The sequence below is a fragment of the Oncorhynchus nerka genome, linkage group LG12 (assembly GCF_034236695.1).
Source record: "Oncorhynchus nerka isolate Pitt River linkage group LG12, Oner_Uvic_2.0, whole genome shotgun sequence".
Lineage (NCBI taxonomy): Eukaryota > Metazoa > Chordata > Actinopteri > Salmoniformes > Salmonidae > Oncorhynchus > Oncorhynchus nerka.
The window spans coordinates 79379655-79394977 of record NC_088407.1 but is presented as its reverse complement, the minus strand read 5'-3'; the positions used below and the strand labels follow the sequence as shown (position 1 = coordinate 79394977).

At 39.9% G+C, this 15323-nt stretch overlaps 1 protein-coding gene across 1 annotated transcript in view; it reads right to left on the bottom strand.

Annotated features, from left to right (window-relative positions):
- LOC115120546 (ensconsin-like) overlaps nucleotides 1-15323 on the bottom strand; it is a 29198-nt gene that overhangs the window by 6911 nt on the left and 6964 nt on the right. The window contains exons 6-8 of the mRNA XM_065025838.1: nucleotides 4539-4641; nucleotides 4149-4268; nucleotides 2594-3087 (exon numbers count right to left, since the gene is read on the bottom strand). Coding sequence (XP_064881910.1) covers nucleotides 2594-3087; nucleotides 4149-4268; nucleotides 4539-4641 — 717 coding nt within the window. The remainder of the gene's footprint in view (nucleotides 1-2593; nucleotides 3088-4148; nucleotides 4269-4538; nucleotides 4642-15323) is intronic.

Sequence of the window (15323 nt, the reverse complement as noted above, 5' to 3'; positions counted from 1 at the left end):
ATAACAAATCAACAGATCATTTTACTGCAGTCTGTTAACTTCATAACAAATCAACAGATCATTTTACTGCAGTCTGTTAACTTCATAACAAATCAACAGATCATTTTACTGCAGTCTGTTAACTTCATAACAAATCAACAGATCATTTTACTGCAGTCTGTTAACTTTATAACAAATCAACAGATCATTTTACTGCAGTTTGTTAACTTCATAACAAATCAACAGATCATTTTACTGCAGTCTGTTAGCTTCATAACAAATCAACAGATCATTTTACTGCAGTCTGTTAACTTTATAACTAATCAACAGATCATTTTACTGCAGTCTGTTAACTTCATAACAAATCAACAGATCATGTTACTGCAGTCTGTTAACTTCATAACAAATCAACACATCATTTTACTGCAGTCTGTTAACTTTATAACTAATCAACAGATCATTTTACTGCAGTCTGTTAACTTTATAACAAATCAACAGATCATTTTACTGCAGTTTGTTAACTTTGTAACAAATCAAAAGATCATTTTACTGCAGTTTATTAACTTTATAACAAATCAACAGATCATTTTACTGCAGTCTGTTAACTTCATAACAAATCAACAGATCATTTTACCGCAGTCTGTTAACTTCATAACAAATCAACAGATCATTTTACCGCAGTCTGTTAGCTTCATAACAAATCAACAGATCATTTTACCGCAGTCTGTTAACTTCATAACAAATCAACAGATAATTTTACTGCAGTCTGTTAACTTCATAACAAATCAACAGATCATTTTACTGCAGTCTGTTAACTTCATAACAAATCAACAGATCATTTTACTGCAGTCTGTTAACTTCATAACAAATCAACAGATCATTTTACTGCAGTCTGTTAACTTCATAACAAATCAACAGATCATGTTACTGCAGTCTGTTAACTTCATAACAAATCATGTTACTGCAGTCTGTTAACTTCATAACAAATCAACAGATCATTTTACTGCAGTCTGTTAACTTCATAACAAATCAACAGATCATTTTACTGCAGTCTGTTAACTTCATAACAAATCAACAGATCATTTTACTGCAGTCTGTTAACTTCATAACAAATCAACAGATCATTTTACTGCAGTCTGTTAACTTCATAACAAATCAACAGATCATTTTACTGCAGTCTGTTAGCTTCATAACAAATCAACAGATCATTTTACTGCAGTCTGTTAACTTCATAACAAATCAACAGATCATGTTACTGCAGTGATTGAGGTTTATTATTAGTAAACATGCTTCCAGAAAAGGGACATTTGTCTGTTATCTTTCAAACGTGTGTCTTCTGTAGATTACGACAGTTAATATAATCTACCTAACAATACAGCATATATCTGATAGAAACATGAGACAGAAGGAATGGAGCCATGCTCATTTTATTGCGGTCATTTTGGGACGGCAGAAAGACATCAAAGTAATTTAGGCTTATAACCAACAAATGTTGTATCTTCAAAAATGTATAGAAATGTGTGCCTCTCTGTTAGAGTATGACAATGAATATCGTCCAGTAATCCAGTATACACGATGAATGAATAGAATATAAAATGAATGAAAAGAATATAGAGTTCATTGTCTTCCTCCAATGAAATAATTTCCCTCAAGTTCGTGCATTACATGGACACAAAATAACAACACCATCCCACCAACCCAGTCGACCCAGACATTTAACAGTCATAGAGATGAAACTATCTATCTCTATGTTTACAATTACATTTCCAGCAGGTATTACCTGTGATGTAATATAACCTGTGATGTAATATTACCTGTGATGTTATATAACCTGTGATGTTATATAACCTGTGATGTTATATAACCTGTGATGTTATATAACCTGTGATGTAATATTACCTGTGATGTTATATAACCTGTGATGTTATATAACCTGTGATGTAATATTACCTGTGATGTAATATAACCTGTGATGTAATATTACCTGTGATGTTATATAACCTGTGATGTAATATTACCTGTGATGTAATATTACCTGTGATGTTATATAACCTGTGATGTAATATTACCTGTGATGTAATATAACCTGTGATGTAATATAACCTGTGATGTAATATTACCTGTGATATAATATTACCTGTGATGTAATATAACCCGTGATGTAATATTACCTGTGATGTAATATTACCTGTGATGTAATATAACCTGTGATGTAATATTACCTGTGATGTAATATTACCTGTGATGTTATATAACCTGTGATGTAATATTACCTGTGATGTAATATAACCTGTGATGTAATATTACCTGTGATGTAATATTACCTGTGATGTAATATTACCTGTGCCATGATGATGGATCAGTTGCTGCTACACTCTTAGAAAAAAAGGTTCTATCCATAACCTAAAAGGGTACTTCGGCTGTCCCCATAGGAGAACTATTAGAAGAACCCTTTTCGGTTCCAGGTAGAACCCTTTCTACAGAGGGTTCTACATCGAACCAAAAAGGGTTCTGCCTGGAACCAAATAGGGTTCTCCTATGGGGACAGCTGAAGATCCCTTTTGGAACCCTTTTTTCTAAGAGTGTAAAGGCTGGGACTGAGGGAGGTGGCTACCTGGTAGTTTGCCCAGATGATAGACTGGTAGTCTGCCCGGAGATTTGCCTGGAAGTCTGACTGTGCCCGGTGGTGGTCAGGTGTGTCAGAGTGGTAGTCTGCCTGGAGGCCTGCCCGCACCCGGTGATGGTCAGGTGTGCCAGAGCGGTAGTCTGCCTGGAGGCCTGCCCGCACCCGGTGGTGGTCAGGTGTGCCAGAGCGGTAGTCTGCCTGGAGGCCTGCCCGCACCCGGTGGTGGTCAGGTGTGCCAGAGCGGTAGTCTGCCTGGAGGCCTGCCCGCACCCGGTGGTGGTCAGGTGTGCCAGAGCGGTAGTCTGCCTGGAGGCCTGCCCGCACCCGGTGGTGGTCAGGTGTGCCAGAGCGGTAGTCTGCCTGGAGGCCTGCCTGCACCCGGTGGTGGTCAGGTGTGCCAGAGCAGTGTGGTGATTTATGACAGTTGGTGGCAGTGGCAGGTATGGAGTGGCATGAAGCTGAACGGGGACAAACATGGACAACTGAACCAGATGGTTTCATTGTTTTGGAGCAATGGGGTGACGGTTAGCAAGTGATACAGTGAAAGAATGTGAGTGTGCCCAACAATGGTTGAAAAAAGGAGAGGAAAGGAAGCAGAGAGTCAGTAAATAAGTAATTAAGTAAGCATTGTCCAAATCCATATTGGAACGTAAATTCCCCTACAATCAATTAATTTAACCAAATACACTTTATTGATGCTATGTCCTTTTTCTTGGATTGAGATCTGGTCTTCTACACCTGCATTGCCTGCTGTTCGGGGTTTCTGTACAGCACTTTGAGATATCAGCTGATGTAAGAAGGGCTTTATAAATACATTTGATTTGATTTGTTCTTTATACATGTGGGGCGGCAGGGTAACCTAGTGGTTAGATTGTTGGACTAGTAACCGAAAGGTTGCAAGTTCAAATCCCCGAGCTGACAAGGTACAAATCTGTCATTCTGCCCCTGAACAGGCAGTTAACCCTCCTAGGCCAGCATTGAAAATAAGAATTTGTTCTTAACTGACTTAAATAAAATGTCTATGTATACCAAACATTAGAAACACCTTCCTAATATTGAGTTGCACCCCCTTTAAGCCCTCAGAACAGCCGCAATATGTCGGGACATGGTGTTGAAAGCGTCCAACATGCTGGCCCATGTTGACTCCAAAGCTTCCCACAGTTGTGTCAAGTTGGCTGGATGTCTATTGGGTGGTGCAACATTCTTGATACAGACGGGAAACTGTTGCGTGTGAAAAACCCAGCAGTGTTGCAGTTCTTGACACAAACCGGTGTGCCTGGCACCTACTACCATACCCTGTTCAAAGGCACTTTGATCTTTTGTCTTTCCCATTCACCACCTAAATGGCACACACACACAATCCATATCTCAATTGTCTCAAGCCTTAAAAATCCTTATTTAACCTCATCCCCTTCATCTACACTTATTGTGGATTCAACAAGTGACATCAATAAGGGTCAGTCTATGTCATGTAAAGAGCAGGTGTTCCTAATATTTTGAACACTCAGTGTATAACTGTTATTCTACAGGCTTTTGGAAGTACCTTCCTCTTCTCTTGACTGACAACTATGACTCCTTCTCCTGGCTAGGTAGGAGCATGTAGGGGTTAGGAGGCGACAGACCAGAGCCCTCTCCCAGGCAGTCAGGGGAGAGCTGCGAGGAACTACAACAGAGCCAAGCACAGTGGAGAAAAGACAACGCACAAGGACAGAGAAAAAATAGCATAGAAAATACAAGACAGAGATAGACAATTACAAGTAAGAAAGGGTATGAAATCGGACGAAAGTTAAGGTCTAAAGATGTTACAGGGTGAAAGAATAAAGCTCAGCAGCTGAAGGGTTAAGAAGATGAAGCAAAGTCAAACAGACACTCAAAAGTAGTGCACCAAATAGGAAATAGGGCGCCATTTGAAACATATTCTTTACTCATTTACCGCTCTTGTTGTTGGTCTTCCTTCCTCGAGAGCCCTGGCTCAGTCTCTGTTTGGCCCTCTGGCACTTCTCTAAGGTCTTCTTCACCACAGACTCATTGCGCTCCTTCAGACAACAACAAACCTCATTGTCAGTGTAAGGAATTGCTATTTCGTATGCAGGTGACTAACTTACTGCTAATTACATGGCTACAACTCACAGTAAAGCCTGTGGGGTCCCCTACAGGATAGCTCCCACATTACACACATAATCTCCTTTTATTTTTAACCGAACACTGTGTGCCCGAAGAAGATCCTACGATGATGGACAGACAACTGAGCCAATGGCGGAAGACTACAGACTACAACCAGCTGAACCAATCCGGAGATCCGATCTTCCTAGGGTCAACCTACTTTCTGTGACGTATATAAGAGCTGTGCTGACTGTTTACGCTCTCTGCCTGCTGTTCCAACACGAACTAACGGAAGAGCCGTATTTACGTGTACCAGATATTTTCACTCTGAATAAACTGTTTACTTGTCATAAAATTTACCACTTAGTCTGAATCGATCCTTGACCGGCTCACCCATCTACATATCCAATTGCTAACAGAAATGGTAGCAGAGGATGGTTAACTAACGGTCCAGTCGAAGCGAGCAGATTGGGTGTGAGAGAGGGGTGAGCGCGTGGAGAGGAAGATCCGAGAAGGACGGGTGATTTGATTCTCGGGGGGTGGACAACAATTCTACTCAACTCGGGAAACTGATCTAAAGGTGCACCATAAATAAGGTAAGCAAAACCTGTTAAATCAAACTTTGCATATTGTCGTATAGTCTGCCTAAATTTTGATCAGTATTTCCGAGTAAGTATGAATTCTTGTGTAAATTTATAATTTGCTGACGAGTCGAAAAGAACAGTGTAGTGAAGATATGTAGTAACAAGCCAGCGACGGCTGGTGTGATATGAATCAATGATGAGATATCAGTCACAGTCTGATAGCTTTCAATGATGAGAGATCAATTAAAGGCCTAAAAAGTTCCAATAGGGATCGGACATATATAAATTCAGTTCCGATAGGGGTTGGACATGCGCATCAATGCTGATAGGGGTTAGTGCGATAGGGATCGGGAATAGAGAGATTCGCCGATAGGGATCGGCTTTCAGGGGTCAGAGAGATAACGTGTATTAATTAATTCTGATAGGGGTTAAATTCGATAGGGATCAGTAGGGGATAGAATTGGATTCTAGAGTTGAATTCTATCCAGTAAATCCGCTTAGCTCGGTCTGATAGGGGTCGATTTAATAAGAGGTCAGAGATATAACCAATATTTGTATGTTTTGTCTATTTGTAACTGTTAATATGTACCTATGACTTCTGTGTTCTGACAGTTGTTATAGAATTTTATTAATTGGCCTGTACTGAGTTATTTTAATAGGAATGAGTGAATTGTGATTGACCAATATGTTAAATTCCTTCGGGACCCTGTTTGTTCTGAAATCTGCATAGAAAACTGTCCTAATTATATATATATTGGGTTGTGTATAGAGGTGAGGGAAAGCAGAGGCTGTGTTTTAACATGTAACAGACACGATTATGAATGTTGGAAATTCAATGAGAATTTCATACGAATGAATGTGGTGATAGATGAACCGAATCTGCATGTAAAATGTCCTATTGATACGTTGTGTACTATCGAATAGGTCTTGTGGAGGTGTGGTTATAGTTAAATGATAGATGAACCGAATCTGCATGTAAAATGTCCTATTGATATCGAATAGGTCTTGTGGAGGTGTGGTTATAGTTAAATGATAGATGAACCGAATCTGCAAGTAAAATGTCCTATTGATAACGAATAGGTCTTGTTGAGGTGTGGTTGGATTGAATGAATCTGCATGAAAAATGCCCTGTTGAAAAGCTGTCTACTATTTAACAGGTTATGTGAGAGGTGTAGTCGAGTGGATGTAGGATGTGTGAGTTTGGCGTTCCACTAGACAGAGATCGGGAATGATGTGACCATTGCACATCAAACAATAACATAATATAACCAGAGTTGACTAGAGATTTTGAGACCGGGGAAATTAAATTGAGAGAAACGTTTGTCGCGGAGTAAACCGCTAGGTTGGGATACGTAACTGGGCTATTATGCACACGTGCTGATAGACAAGGCCATCTCAGTAGTCGAATGACCGTGCAAACTTGATTGACAGCCGCCGGGCTAAAACACTGATTTTCGCTTTTTTCATTCCTGTTGATATTGCCTAAAGAGATTGCTATAGAATCGCTCAAATTTAAATGTATAATCAGGAACAAAATGACTGATGTGTAATTGAAATAATATCTGAATATAATATTTAAATATTGAGACTAAATAGTTGAATAGATCCCTTGGTTGTGCGCTCCACAAATCCCATACCGACCCATGCGTTTTTCTCGAACTAAAACATACAAAGGAGAAGCTCAGAGATAAGACAGAGCACGTGCAGCAGTGTCTCTTCGAGTACATCGTGGGTATTAATCAACGTCGGGCGAAGTATATGCTAACTATATTCAGATAGAAGGAGAGAATTCCGATTAAAACTACGATTAAATTCCGATTGAATTAAATAAAATCACGATTAAAAATTCACAATGGCGACCCTCAATACTCCAAAGCTGAGGTTTAATGAGTTCCTAGAACAAAAAATAGAATATAGATCAGGGGGAAAGAAACAATGGAAGCACATGAAGAAAGTTTGGGAGGGATTAAAGCTAAAATGGACACAGGAAGGTCATTTAGGAGGGGAACCGCCATCCGCAGTTCAGCTGAAAACAATGGAATGTGGGTTAAGAGAGAAAGAGGCAGAAAAGAACAAAATTCACGTATTTAAGAAAGAAGGGTCAGATACGAAGGGAGCGAGATTAATGAGAATCCTAATTGAGGGAAAACTTTGGGCGTTTAAATTAGTGCTATTTTCTGTTGTTCAGATGCCGGAGTAACAAATGCAGATAACTGAAAATTGGGTCTATTTGCGGAGAATCTCAGTGGTGGAGTTCTCGCCTGCCACGTGGGAGGCCGGGGTTCGGTTCCCAGTTGAGGTGTAAAGAGCAGTTATATATGTCTGAGTTTTTGGTTTTAATTAAACTAATTGTTTTGCAGAGAAAGTTATAGTCACTAGTATTGGTATAAGATATAAACTGAACGTTTTAAATAGTTTGTTTGGTTCAAATTGAAAGACTAATTCATTCAACTTAATATAAGAACGGAGATTTTGATGCAAGGCGATGTCTGTTCACTAAATGATTTGTTGGGAATAATACATTGGGAAAAGAGTCGTAATTAAAATGCTAATTCAAAGACGAGACAGTAACTTAAATCAAATTAATTCTGAATAATAACGAGGGAACAATTACGATAGATTTGTGTCCATCGAAATGTTTTTATAAGATTAGCGAATTGAGAGATGTTGATTGATGTTGTAAACTCTAAATCAGGATTCAACAGATGTGATAAATTAGGTTTGGTTTATCGAACCCGAAATACTGTTGTTGCAGACAGCCAACCATTATTTACAATGAGTTGAAAATCGTTGCGAAATGAGTCAAGATTGAGCGCTTGTTGATGACATCACTAGCGAGGTTTCCGTCGCCACGGAAATGATGTCTTGACTGGGGGTGACAGAGAAAATGGTTAGTGTCCTTTAAAAGGAGTATGTAAATCGTCAGGAAAGATGCTAAAAACTAGCAGCTGATTCGCTGGGTGGGTATCATTGATTTGTGGCGTTTATTTGGACTGTAATTGGGCCGTGAGAGAGAGGGATTGGATGTCTGAGTCATAAAACATCGTGATGGTGGATTCTGATGGTTGTTGATTTTTGGTTTGATCGTTTGAATAGCACCAGTGAATTTGAGCACTGTTTCCATTATGTGGAACGGTGTCACAGTATTAATGGTGAAAAGCAACCTCTATGGTAAAACATAATTGTACATGTTTCGGTAAACTAGCGAGGTTGAATTTGATTATTTGAACATTTCCCTTGATACGTAACAGGGGCAAGTTGTTTTTCCTTGAGGAACACGCAGATGGTGTTTTGTTTTATTGAGATGTAAATGTGAGTTGAAGGAGCCAAGGGAAAATACGTTATTTTTATTAAATATCAGGGATTATAATATTGGGGAGAATGAGGCCATAAACGACCAAATTGGAAAGGCCTGGAAGTTTTGATTAATCATTAAGGTTTGCAAATATATACACATAAAACATTTGTTAGGACTATTTGTTTTGGTGCAAAGGTATTTTAAAGAGACACGCTCAAATATGGAACTTTATGAGTTTTTATTTTATGAGTTTTAAATTACACAAGTGAATTTGGATTTTAAGGATAAAGGGTTCTTTAATATGTCTAGTGTAGTATAGAACTTGACTATAAAAGGGTGGGTTGACTCATGGACCTTATCATCACTGTCTTCTAAGGTCTGATCAGCCTTGGGGAGAGTCATTGGTATAATGAATGTGGTCATATTGAGTACTAGTTTTAAGGTAAATTCATTATAAAGGAGTTTAGGTTAGGAGGTTAGGATAGGATATATATTAAGCCAATAGGGCAGGGAATTACATAGAAAAATAAGTTTCAGTTCTTAGGGGTGATAAATCACTGTAGACAAGGAATTCTGCACTCTGCAACATATATTAAATTCATGTTATTGTCAGATAGAATACTGAGAGTCCTTGAAGGAAGGATTTTGATATGATAAGCAATTTGTTTTGATTTTTTTTTTTTTACCATTAGGGGTTTAAAAAAAAAAAAAGTATTAAATTTAACAGGTATATAGGACATCTGTGATGATTTAGGATTATTGTTAGGTTGATTAAGGAAATGTAAGGACTTTAGAGATTGACACTCATAGACATGATTTTGGATAAAGTCAAACAGTTAGAAGCTTAGTGGTATTTGAGAAATATGAGAGAAAAGGTTTAAATTGGTAAATATATATTTAAGAAAATATATAAGTAGCGCAGATAGTTCTTAAGTAGATAAGAAACTTGACAGGGAATTGGTACTGGATTGACGCCCAAGGGAGAATTGGACATGTGGAAAACTAAAAGGGGCTCCTTCATGATGTCAGACATAAGGATAATATACTAATCTTACCTAAGTCAGTATTTAGAGTAGGTAAGGTTGATACCTGGGCAGAGTCAGGTATCAAAAGGGGGATGGGTAAATTGTGGTCTAGGATAGGATGGGGCTTATTGGATAGGAAACAAAAAAAAACAAAAAAATGTAAGCTAACAATTGGGAATAGAAGTTAAAGATATAATCAGATAAAACATATGAGAAATTGTTTGTTAACCAAGCCTGTATGTCCAGGATTGTATGCATTACAGGTGAACTACAGGTGAAGTCACTCAATCCAGTCCCAGAGGCTTGGGGACCATAGAAGACCCCTGGTGACAGCTAGCTGAAAGAGCTACCCAGATTCATATCGCACGGCGGAAGGGTAAGACATTTTTTCACTGTCGGACAATAAACAGAGTTCGGGAGAAGAACTGGAATTAACAGAATTCCGGGGGCCAACTCTCGAATGAAGTAACCCTACCTGTCCTATCACCCCTGTTTTTGTTCATAGAGGTGAAGATGTGTCTGGCTCTGGCTAAGTGATGTGTATTTTGTTCCAAAATAAGCATAAGAGATCCCTAGATCTGGGTAGATAAGAAGTTAGAATAGAGATTACACGGTAACCGACTTCGGACAGTTCTGGGATTGGAGAAGAGGGTATCCTTATAGCATGGAGGATCCCACAAGGGTGGATAGGTTTTCCATGATATGGGGAAATCTGGGAGCAATGTTGAACTTTGTAAAGGTGATGAAATCCTACTAACCATCAAAACTATTAAGCTCTCTGATGCAGGAACTCACACCCTCGGACTACAAAGGACGAGGACAGACATGATGGGTGTGTTTTCTATCAAGGTACTGCCAAGACCAGAGGTAACCGAACACACTCCTCTACCACCACTGTGTTAAAAAATACCATTCAGGTAATTAATGTTAGACTATTCGGCTATTGATCAATTAGAAACTGAGACTGGTTTTGATAGTAGGGACAATTTGTGGCTGTCTTATATGAGGTACACAGCTAAAACCCTGAGAGGAAAGGACTGTATTATTTGAAGTTATGCTAGACCTGTTCTGGCTACACCCATTTGCTGTAGGAGAAGGAGAGGGGTGGTTGTGTATTTTGAGAAGTTTTTACCAGGTTAAGCCCAATTCAACCCTCTGTTCCTCTTTGAGCCTTGTGTTTCCTGCAGTACCTCCTCATCGGGCCTCTTGGGGTGTTGAGGCATATGGGGGCAATTACGAGTGCATCACGGGTACAGGTAATGGCATTGATTATGGGAGATTGCCTGAAGCTGATTGCAGGAGTAACATAAACCATTAATTCCACTTGGCCAGTTACAGGCCTAAACCAAACTAGTGGTCTGGCTGATGTATGGTGGATGAGTGAAGCCAAAAGAGGGCTGAGACCCATTCTTAGAGGAGAATGGCAAGGTACGTGTGGTCTGACCAGTCTGATAATTCCACCGACCATTGTTGATGTTGTTGCTGAACAGCTGCTGAGTTCTGTAACCAGGGGACCTGAAAACATTCCATCCCATGGGAGACAAATGTAGTAGTGCTCCATGGACAGAGGATGTAGTTGACATACACTAACCTGTTGGGAGTGCCAGTGGGGATTCCTCATGAGTTTCAGGCCTTGGGTAGGAATGATGGACTCTGGCACTTACTACCTACTATGGGTCCAGCCATGGTGGATGCTAGACAGACTGCATGGATTAATTATATCTACTATAGTCAACAGCGTTTTGTGAATTACTCCCGTGATGCACTCACTAGTATGTCTGAACAGCTTGAGGCCACATTTGGGGTTTCCAGACAGAATAGACTTGCCTTGAATATGCTTCTTGCCAGTCAGGGGGACGTCTGCAAGATGTTCGGTAAACAATGTTGCACGTATATTCCTAATACCAGTCCAGATGATAGTTTTTAAACTTCACAATCTAAGGCGGGGTTGATGCACTGTCTGCTAAGATGAGGTCCACGGGGGGGGTGGAGGAGTCTGTTCTCTTGGCCTGGTTTGGTAAGTGCACTGGTAGGATGGTTACTGGATTTCTGACCCTAATTCTTGTATTATTTGTTATTGATGTGATGTGCTGCTTGCATCATACTGTGTTTTGACAAGTCTGTTACAGATGTGGTGAGGGCTTCAGGCATATGCCTTTGCTTGATGCTCCAGTTGGCGATGCTGATACGGACGCATGCTTTCAGGGGAGGATGGGACTGGTACCACCTGGTACAGGATAGGAGTAGCTGAGAGGACCAGATGGTTTCTAATAATTCTTTACTCTGTTTTCCATGACCAAAGTTTTATCCTACATCTTACATGTCAATAACAATAAAGTTTTATCCTGTTTTTGATAAGTGACACCCTTGGGGGGAACAAAGGCATACAACAAAGGCATATATAACTTGTAATTAGTAATAAACTGTTTATTATTTTCATGAAATGCTATGACTGCTGAAATAAAGGATAATTGAGTGACACCCTAGCAGGAGTAAAAAGGGGGATCCAGTTGCTTTTATTGATTAAGCTTCTCCATTGTATGTCGTGTCCCATCTGGGATGGGAAGAGGGGGAAATTATTTTTCTTTGTGGGCCATTTCCGGATAGACATACCTAGTTTAGGATATTTTTCCTTTTTGGATTATGTCTTCGTTTTTGCTTGGAGTAATGTATCTGGACTAAATCACATCTCTTAGGAGATGTGAAGAGAGGGTATCAGAAACTTTTTCCTGCTGGAAAAAGTTGGCTAATGTGGACAATAATTTTTACTTTTATTTTGAGCTGTGCTCCGCAATGTTAAATGAGGGTTGTAAGTTCCTAGGTGGCTGGTAGCCAACTTAGTACATAGTGGGATTGAATGGAGAACATGATGGTAACACATAAATATATATTTCTGTTTAATACCGTGCCTTATTTCATAGTCCTTTTGGGAGAAGTTTCTCTTTGTGTCTGGATCCAGTTAGGTTGTGTCACGTCTCTGGTGAGACGTGAAGAGAGGGTTTTGTAAGGAATTGCTATTTCGTATGCAGGTGACTAACTTACTGCTAATTACATGGCTACAACTCACAGTAAAGCCTGTGGGGTCCCCTACAGGATAGCTCCCACATTACACACATAATCTCCTTTTATTTTTAACCGAACACTGTGTGCCCGAAGAAGATCCTACGATGATGGACAGACAACTGAGCCAATGGCGGAAGACTACAGACTACAACCAGCTGAACCAATCCGGAGATCCGATCTTCCTAGGGTCAACCTACTTTCTGTGACGTATATAAGAGCTGTGCTGACTGTTTACGCTCTCTCTGCCTGCTGTTCCAACACGAACTAACGGAAGAGCCGTATTTACGTGTACCAGATATTTTCACTCTGAATAAACTGTTTACTTGTCATAAAATTTACCACTTAGTCTGAATCGATCCTTGACCGGCTCACCCATCTACATATCCAATTGCTAACATCAGTGATACAGTAGTCTCTTCTCACATCCACTGTATGAGTTTGGCGAGCAAGACACGCTTATTCAGTAACTTGCTCTAAGATCCATTACATCGTATTGAGCCTTACAACTGTTTAGCTTCAGATAGAAACACAAAACGTTGAAAACTGTATCTGTTTTCTGGATTATTTCCTGGGTAATAATTTAATTTATATGGCAGTTATAGACGTTGCTGATGTGTTGTGAATCTGTGTTACAGGAAATAACTGTTTACCTATTTCTTTACCTGGTAACTAAATATTTATTTTCCTATTGGCCAATTCTTTAATTGTGTGGGGTTAAGCTTTATTGATACAGGAAGTAACAGACAGCAGTGATGGGCATTCCGGTTCTTTTCAGTGAGCCGGCCCGTTCGGCTCAGCTCACCAAAAAGAGCCGGCTCTTTTGGCTCCCAAACGGCTCTTTAAAAAATATATGTTTTGTATTTTTTCAAATCAAACAGTTTGCGATAGTTTGACTATGATTGGTGTTAAAACAATTCTAATTAAATTATTAAATTATTAAACTCTACCTTAACCACAATGTATTTAAAAATGCATTGGTTTGTTATGAAAAATAATGCTATTAAACATTTGCATTTAAAGTATAACTTTTTAATGTATACAAACAAAGTGCATATAAATCTAAACATTCAAAACTAATACAATCTGAACATCATAATAGAATATTGCACCATATCACAGACAAATAAATTAGGTGCAAAACTGCAGCATCCCACTTAAAACATTAAACTGGTCCCTCTTTTCGCGCTCTTCTTTATTGCCATGTTATAACCAGCAGCACACTGCAATGCTGACCATATTTTGCTTTTATGAGAGATTTGCATTCAGAAATGCAAGCTGCCTCACTTTCGAGGGGCTAATGCGGTTTCTTCTCTCAGTAATTATTTGTCCCGTTTTCGAGAAGACCCTCTCAGAGGGAACGGATGTGGCCGCTATGCAGAGTCTCCCTGTCATGACTTTAGTAAGCTGTGGGTAGACAGAGGCCTTGGTCTTCCACCAGCTCAAAGGATCTGCAGAGGAGGTGCTCCTCCAAATAGGATCGGACCTCCACTATGGCATCTGCTGAGGGATTCCTTTGTGCATTTCCAGTTGCTCATTGACAAACAGCATCCAAACAGCAGACTGAGTTTGTGGCATTACTTCTGGTGCTTCTGCTCCATCTGATCCCTCTTCTTCCTGTTGCCTTGGTGCCTGAGCCAGCTGACTGCTGGGGCTGTCCCTCCCTGCTGCTGAGGTTATTCTTTGAAGAGCTTCATCAATCGCTCTGGCGTCACTGAAGACTAACTTCTTAAACCTGGGGTCAAGTGCAGCGGTTTCTGATAGCACGTTATTATATTCCAATCTGTGGCACTTTCTGCCCATTGATGAACATAGGGTGTCCATCAACTCTGTCACATGTCCTGTGGTTACATTTGCTTCTGTCTGGCTGCTGGCTGGGATTCGCTGCAGACCCTTACACAGGAGTATCATTTTTGAGGTTGTCGCATAGCTTAAAAGAGAGAACAGTAACTTATTAGTTTAGGTTCATGTTTTGTCTACTGCTACTACATTCTCATCTACTGCTCATATACATATAAAATACTGGATTAAATAATGATGTAGTAATAACTGCTCACTGTACCTCTCTCCACTAATCTCCACAGTGACCTGCTCAAAGGGTTCCAGGACTCTGCACACCTCCTCCACCACCTCCCATTCCTCTTGGGTCAGAGCATCAACAGGTGCATTGACAATGGCCACGGTAGAGATCCTTTGACTCAAGAAACCGCTTCAACATATAAAATGCTGAATTCCACCTTGTAGTTCAGTCTGGAAATCGGTGACAATCCTTTTAGCCAATGCAATATCAATTTGGCCTTGTTTTGCTACAGACATAGTCTTTGGCATAAACTGGTCCATAGAAGACTGCATTGCTGTGGGTCCCGGAGTAGGCCTACTTGACTGAGTGGATACGAGATGCTGGCTCCACCACTATCACTAGCAGGCCCACTAGTTTCTCCGCTACAGCTAGCTTCACAGTTGGGTGCACAGTTCGCATATGCCGGTGTAGGTTGTGTGTAGAACCAGCTTTATATGAGATTTTGTTTTGGCAAATTCTACACTGGGCTCTAACATTGTCTACATTATTAAAATGCATCTAAATGCTGCTGTGCTTCCAACTAATTTTTCAGATGTTGTTTTCACAGCTGTCCTTCCTCTCTCTCCTC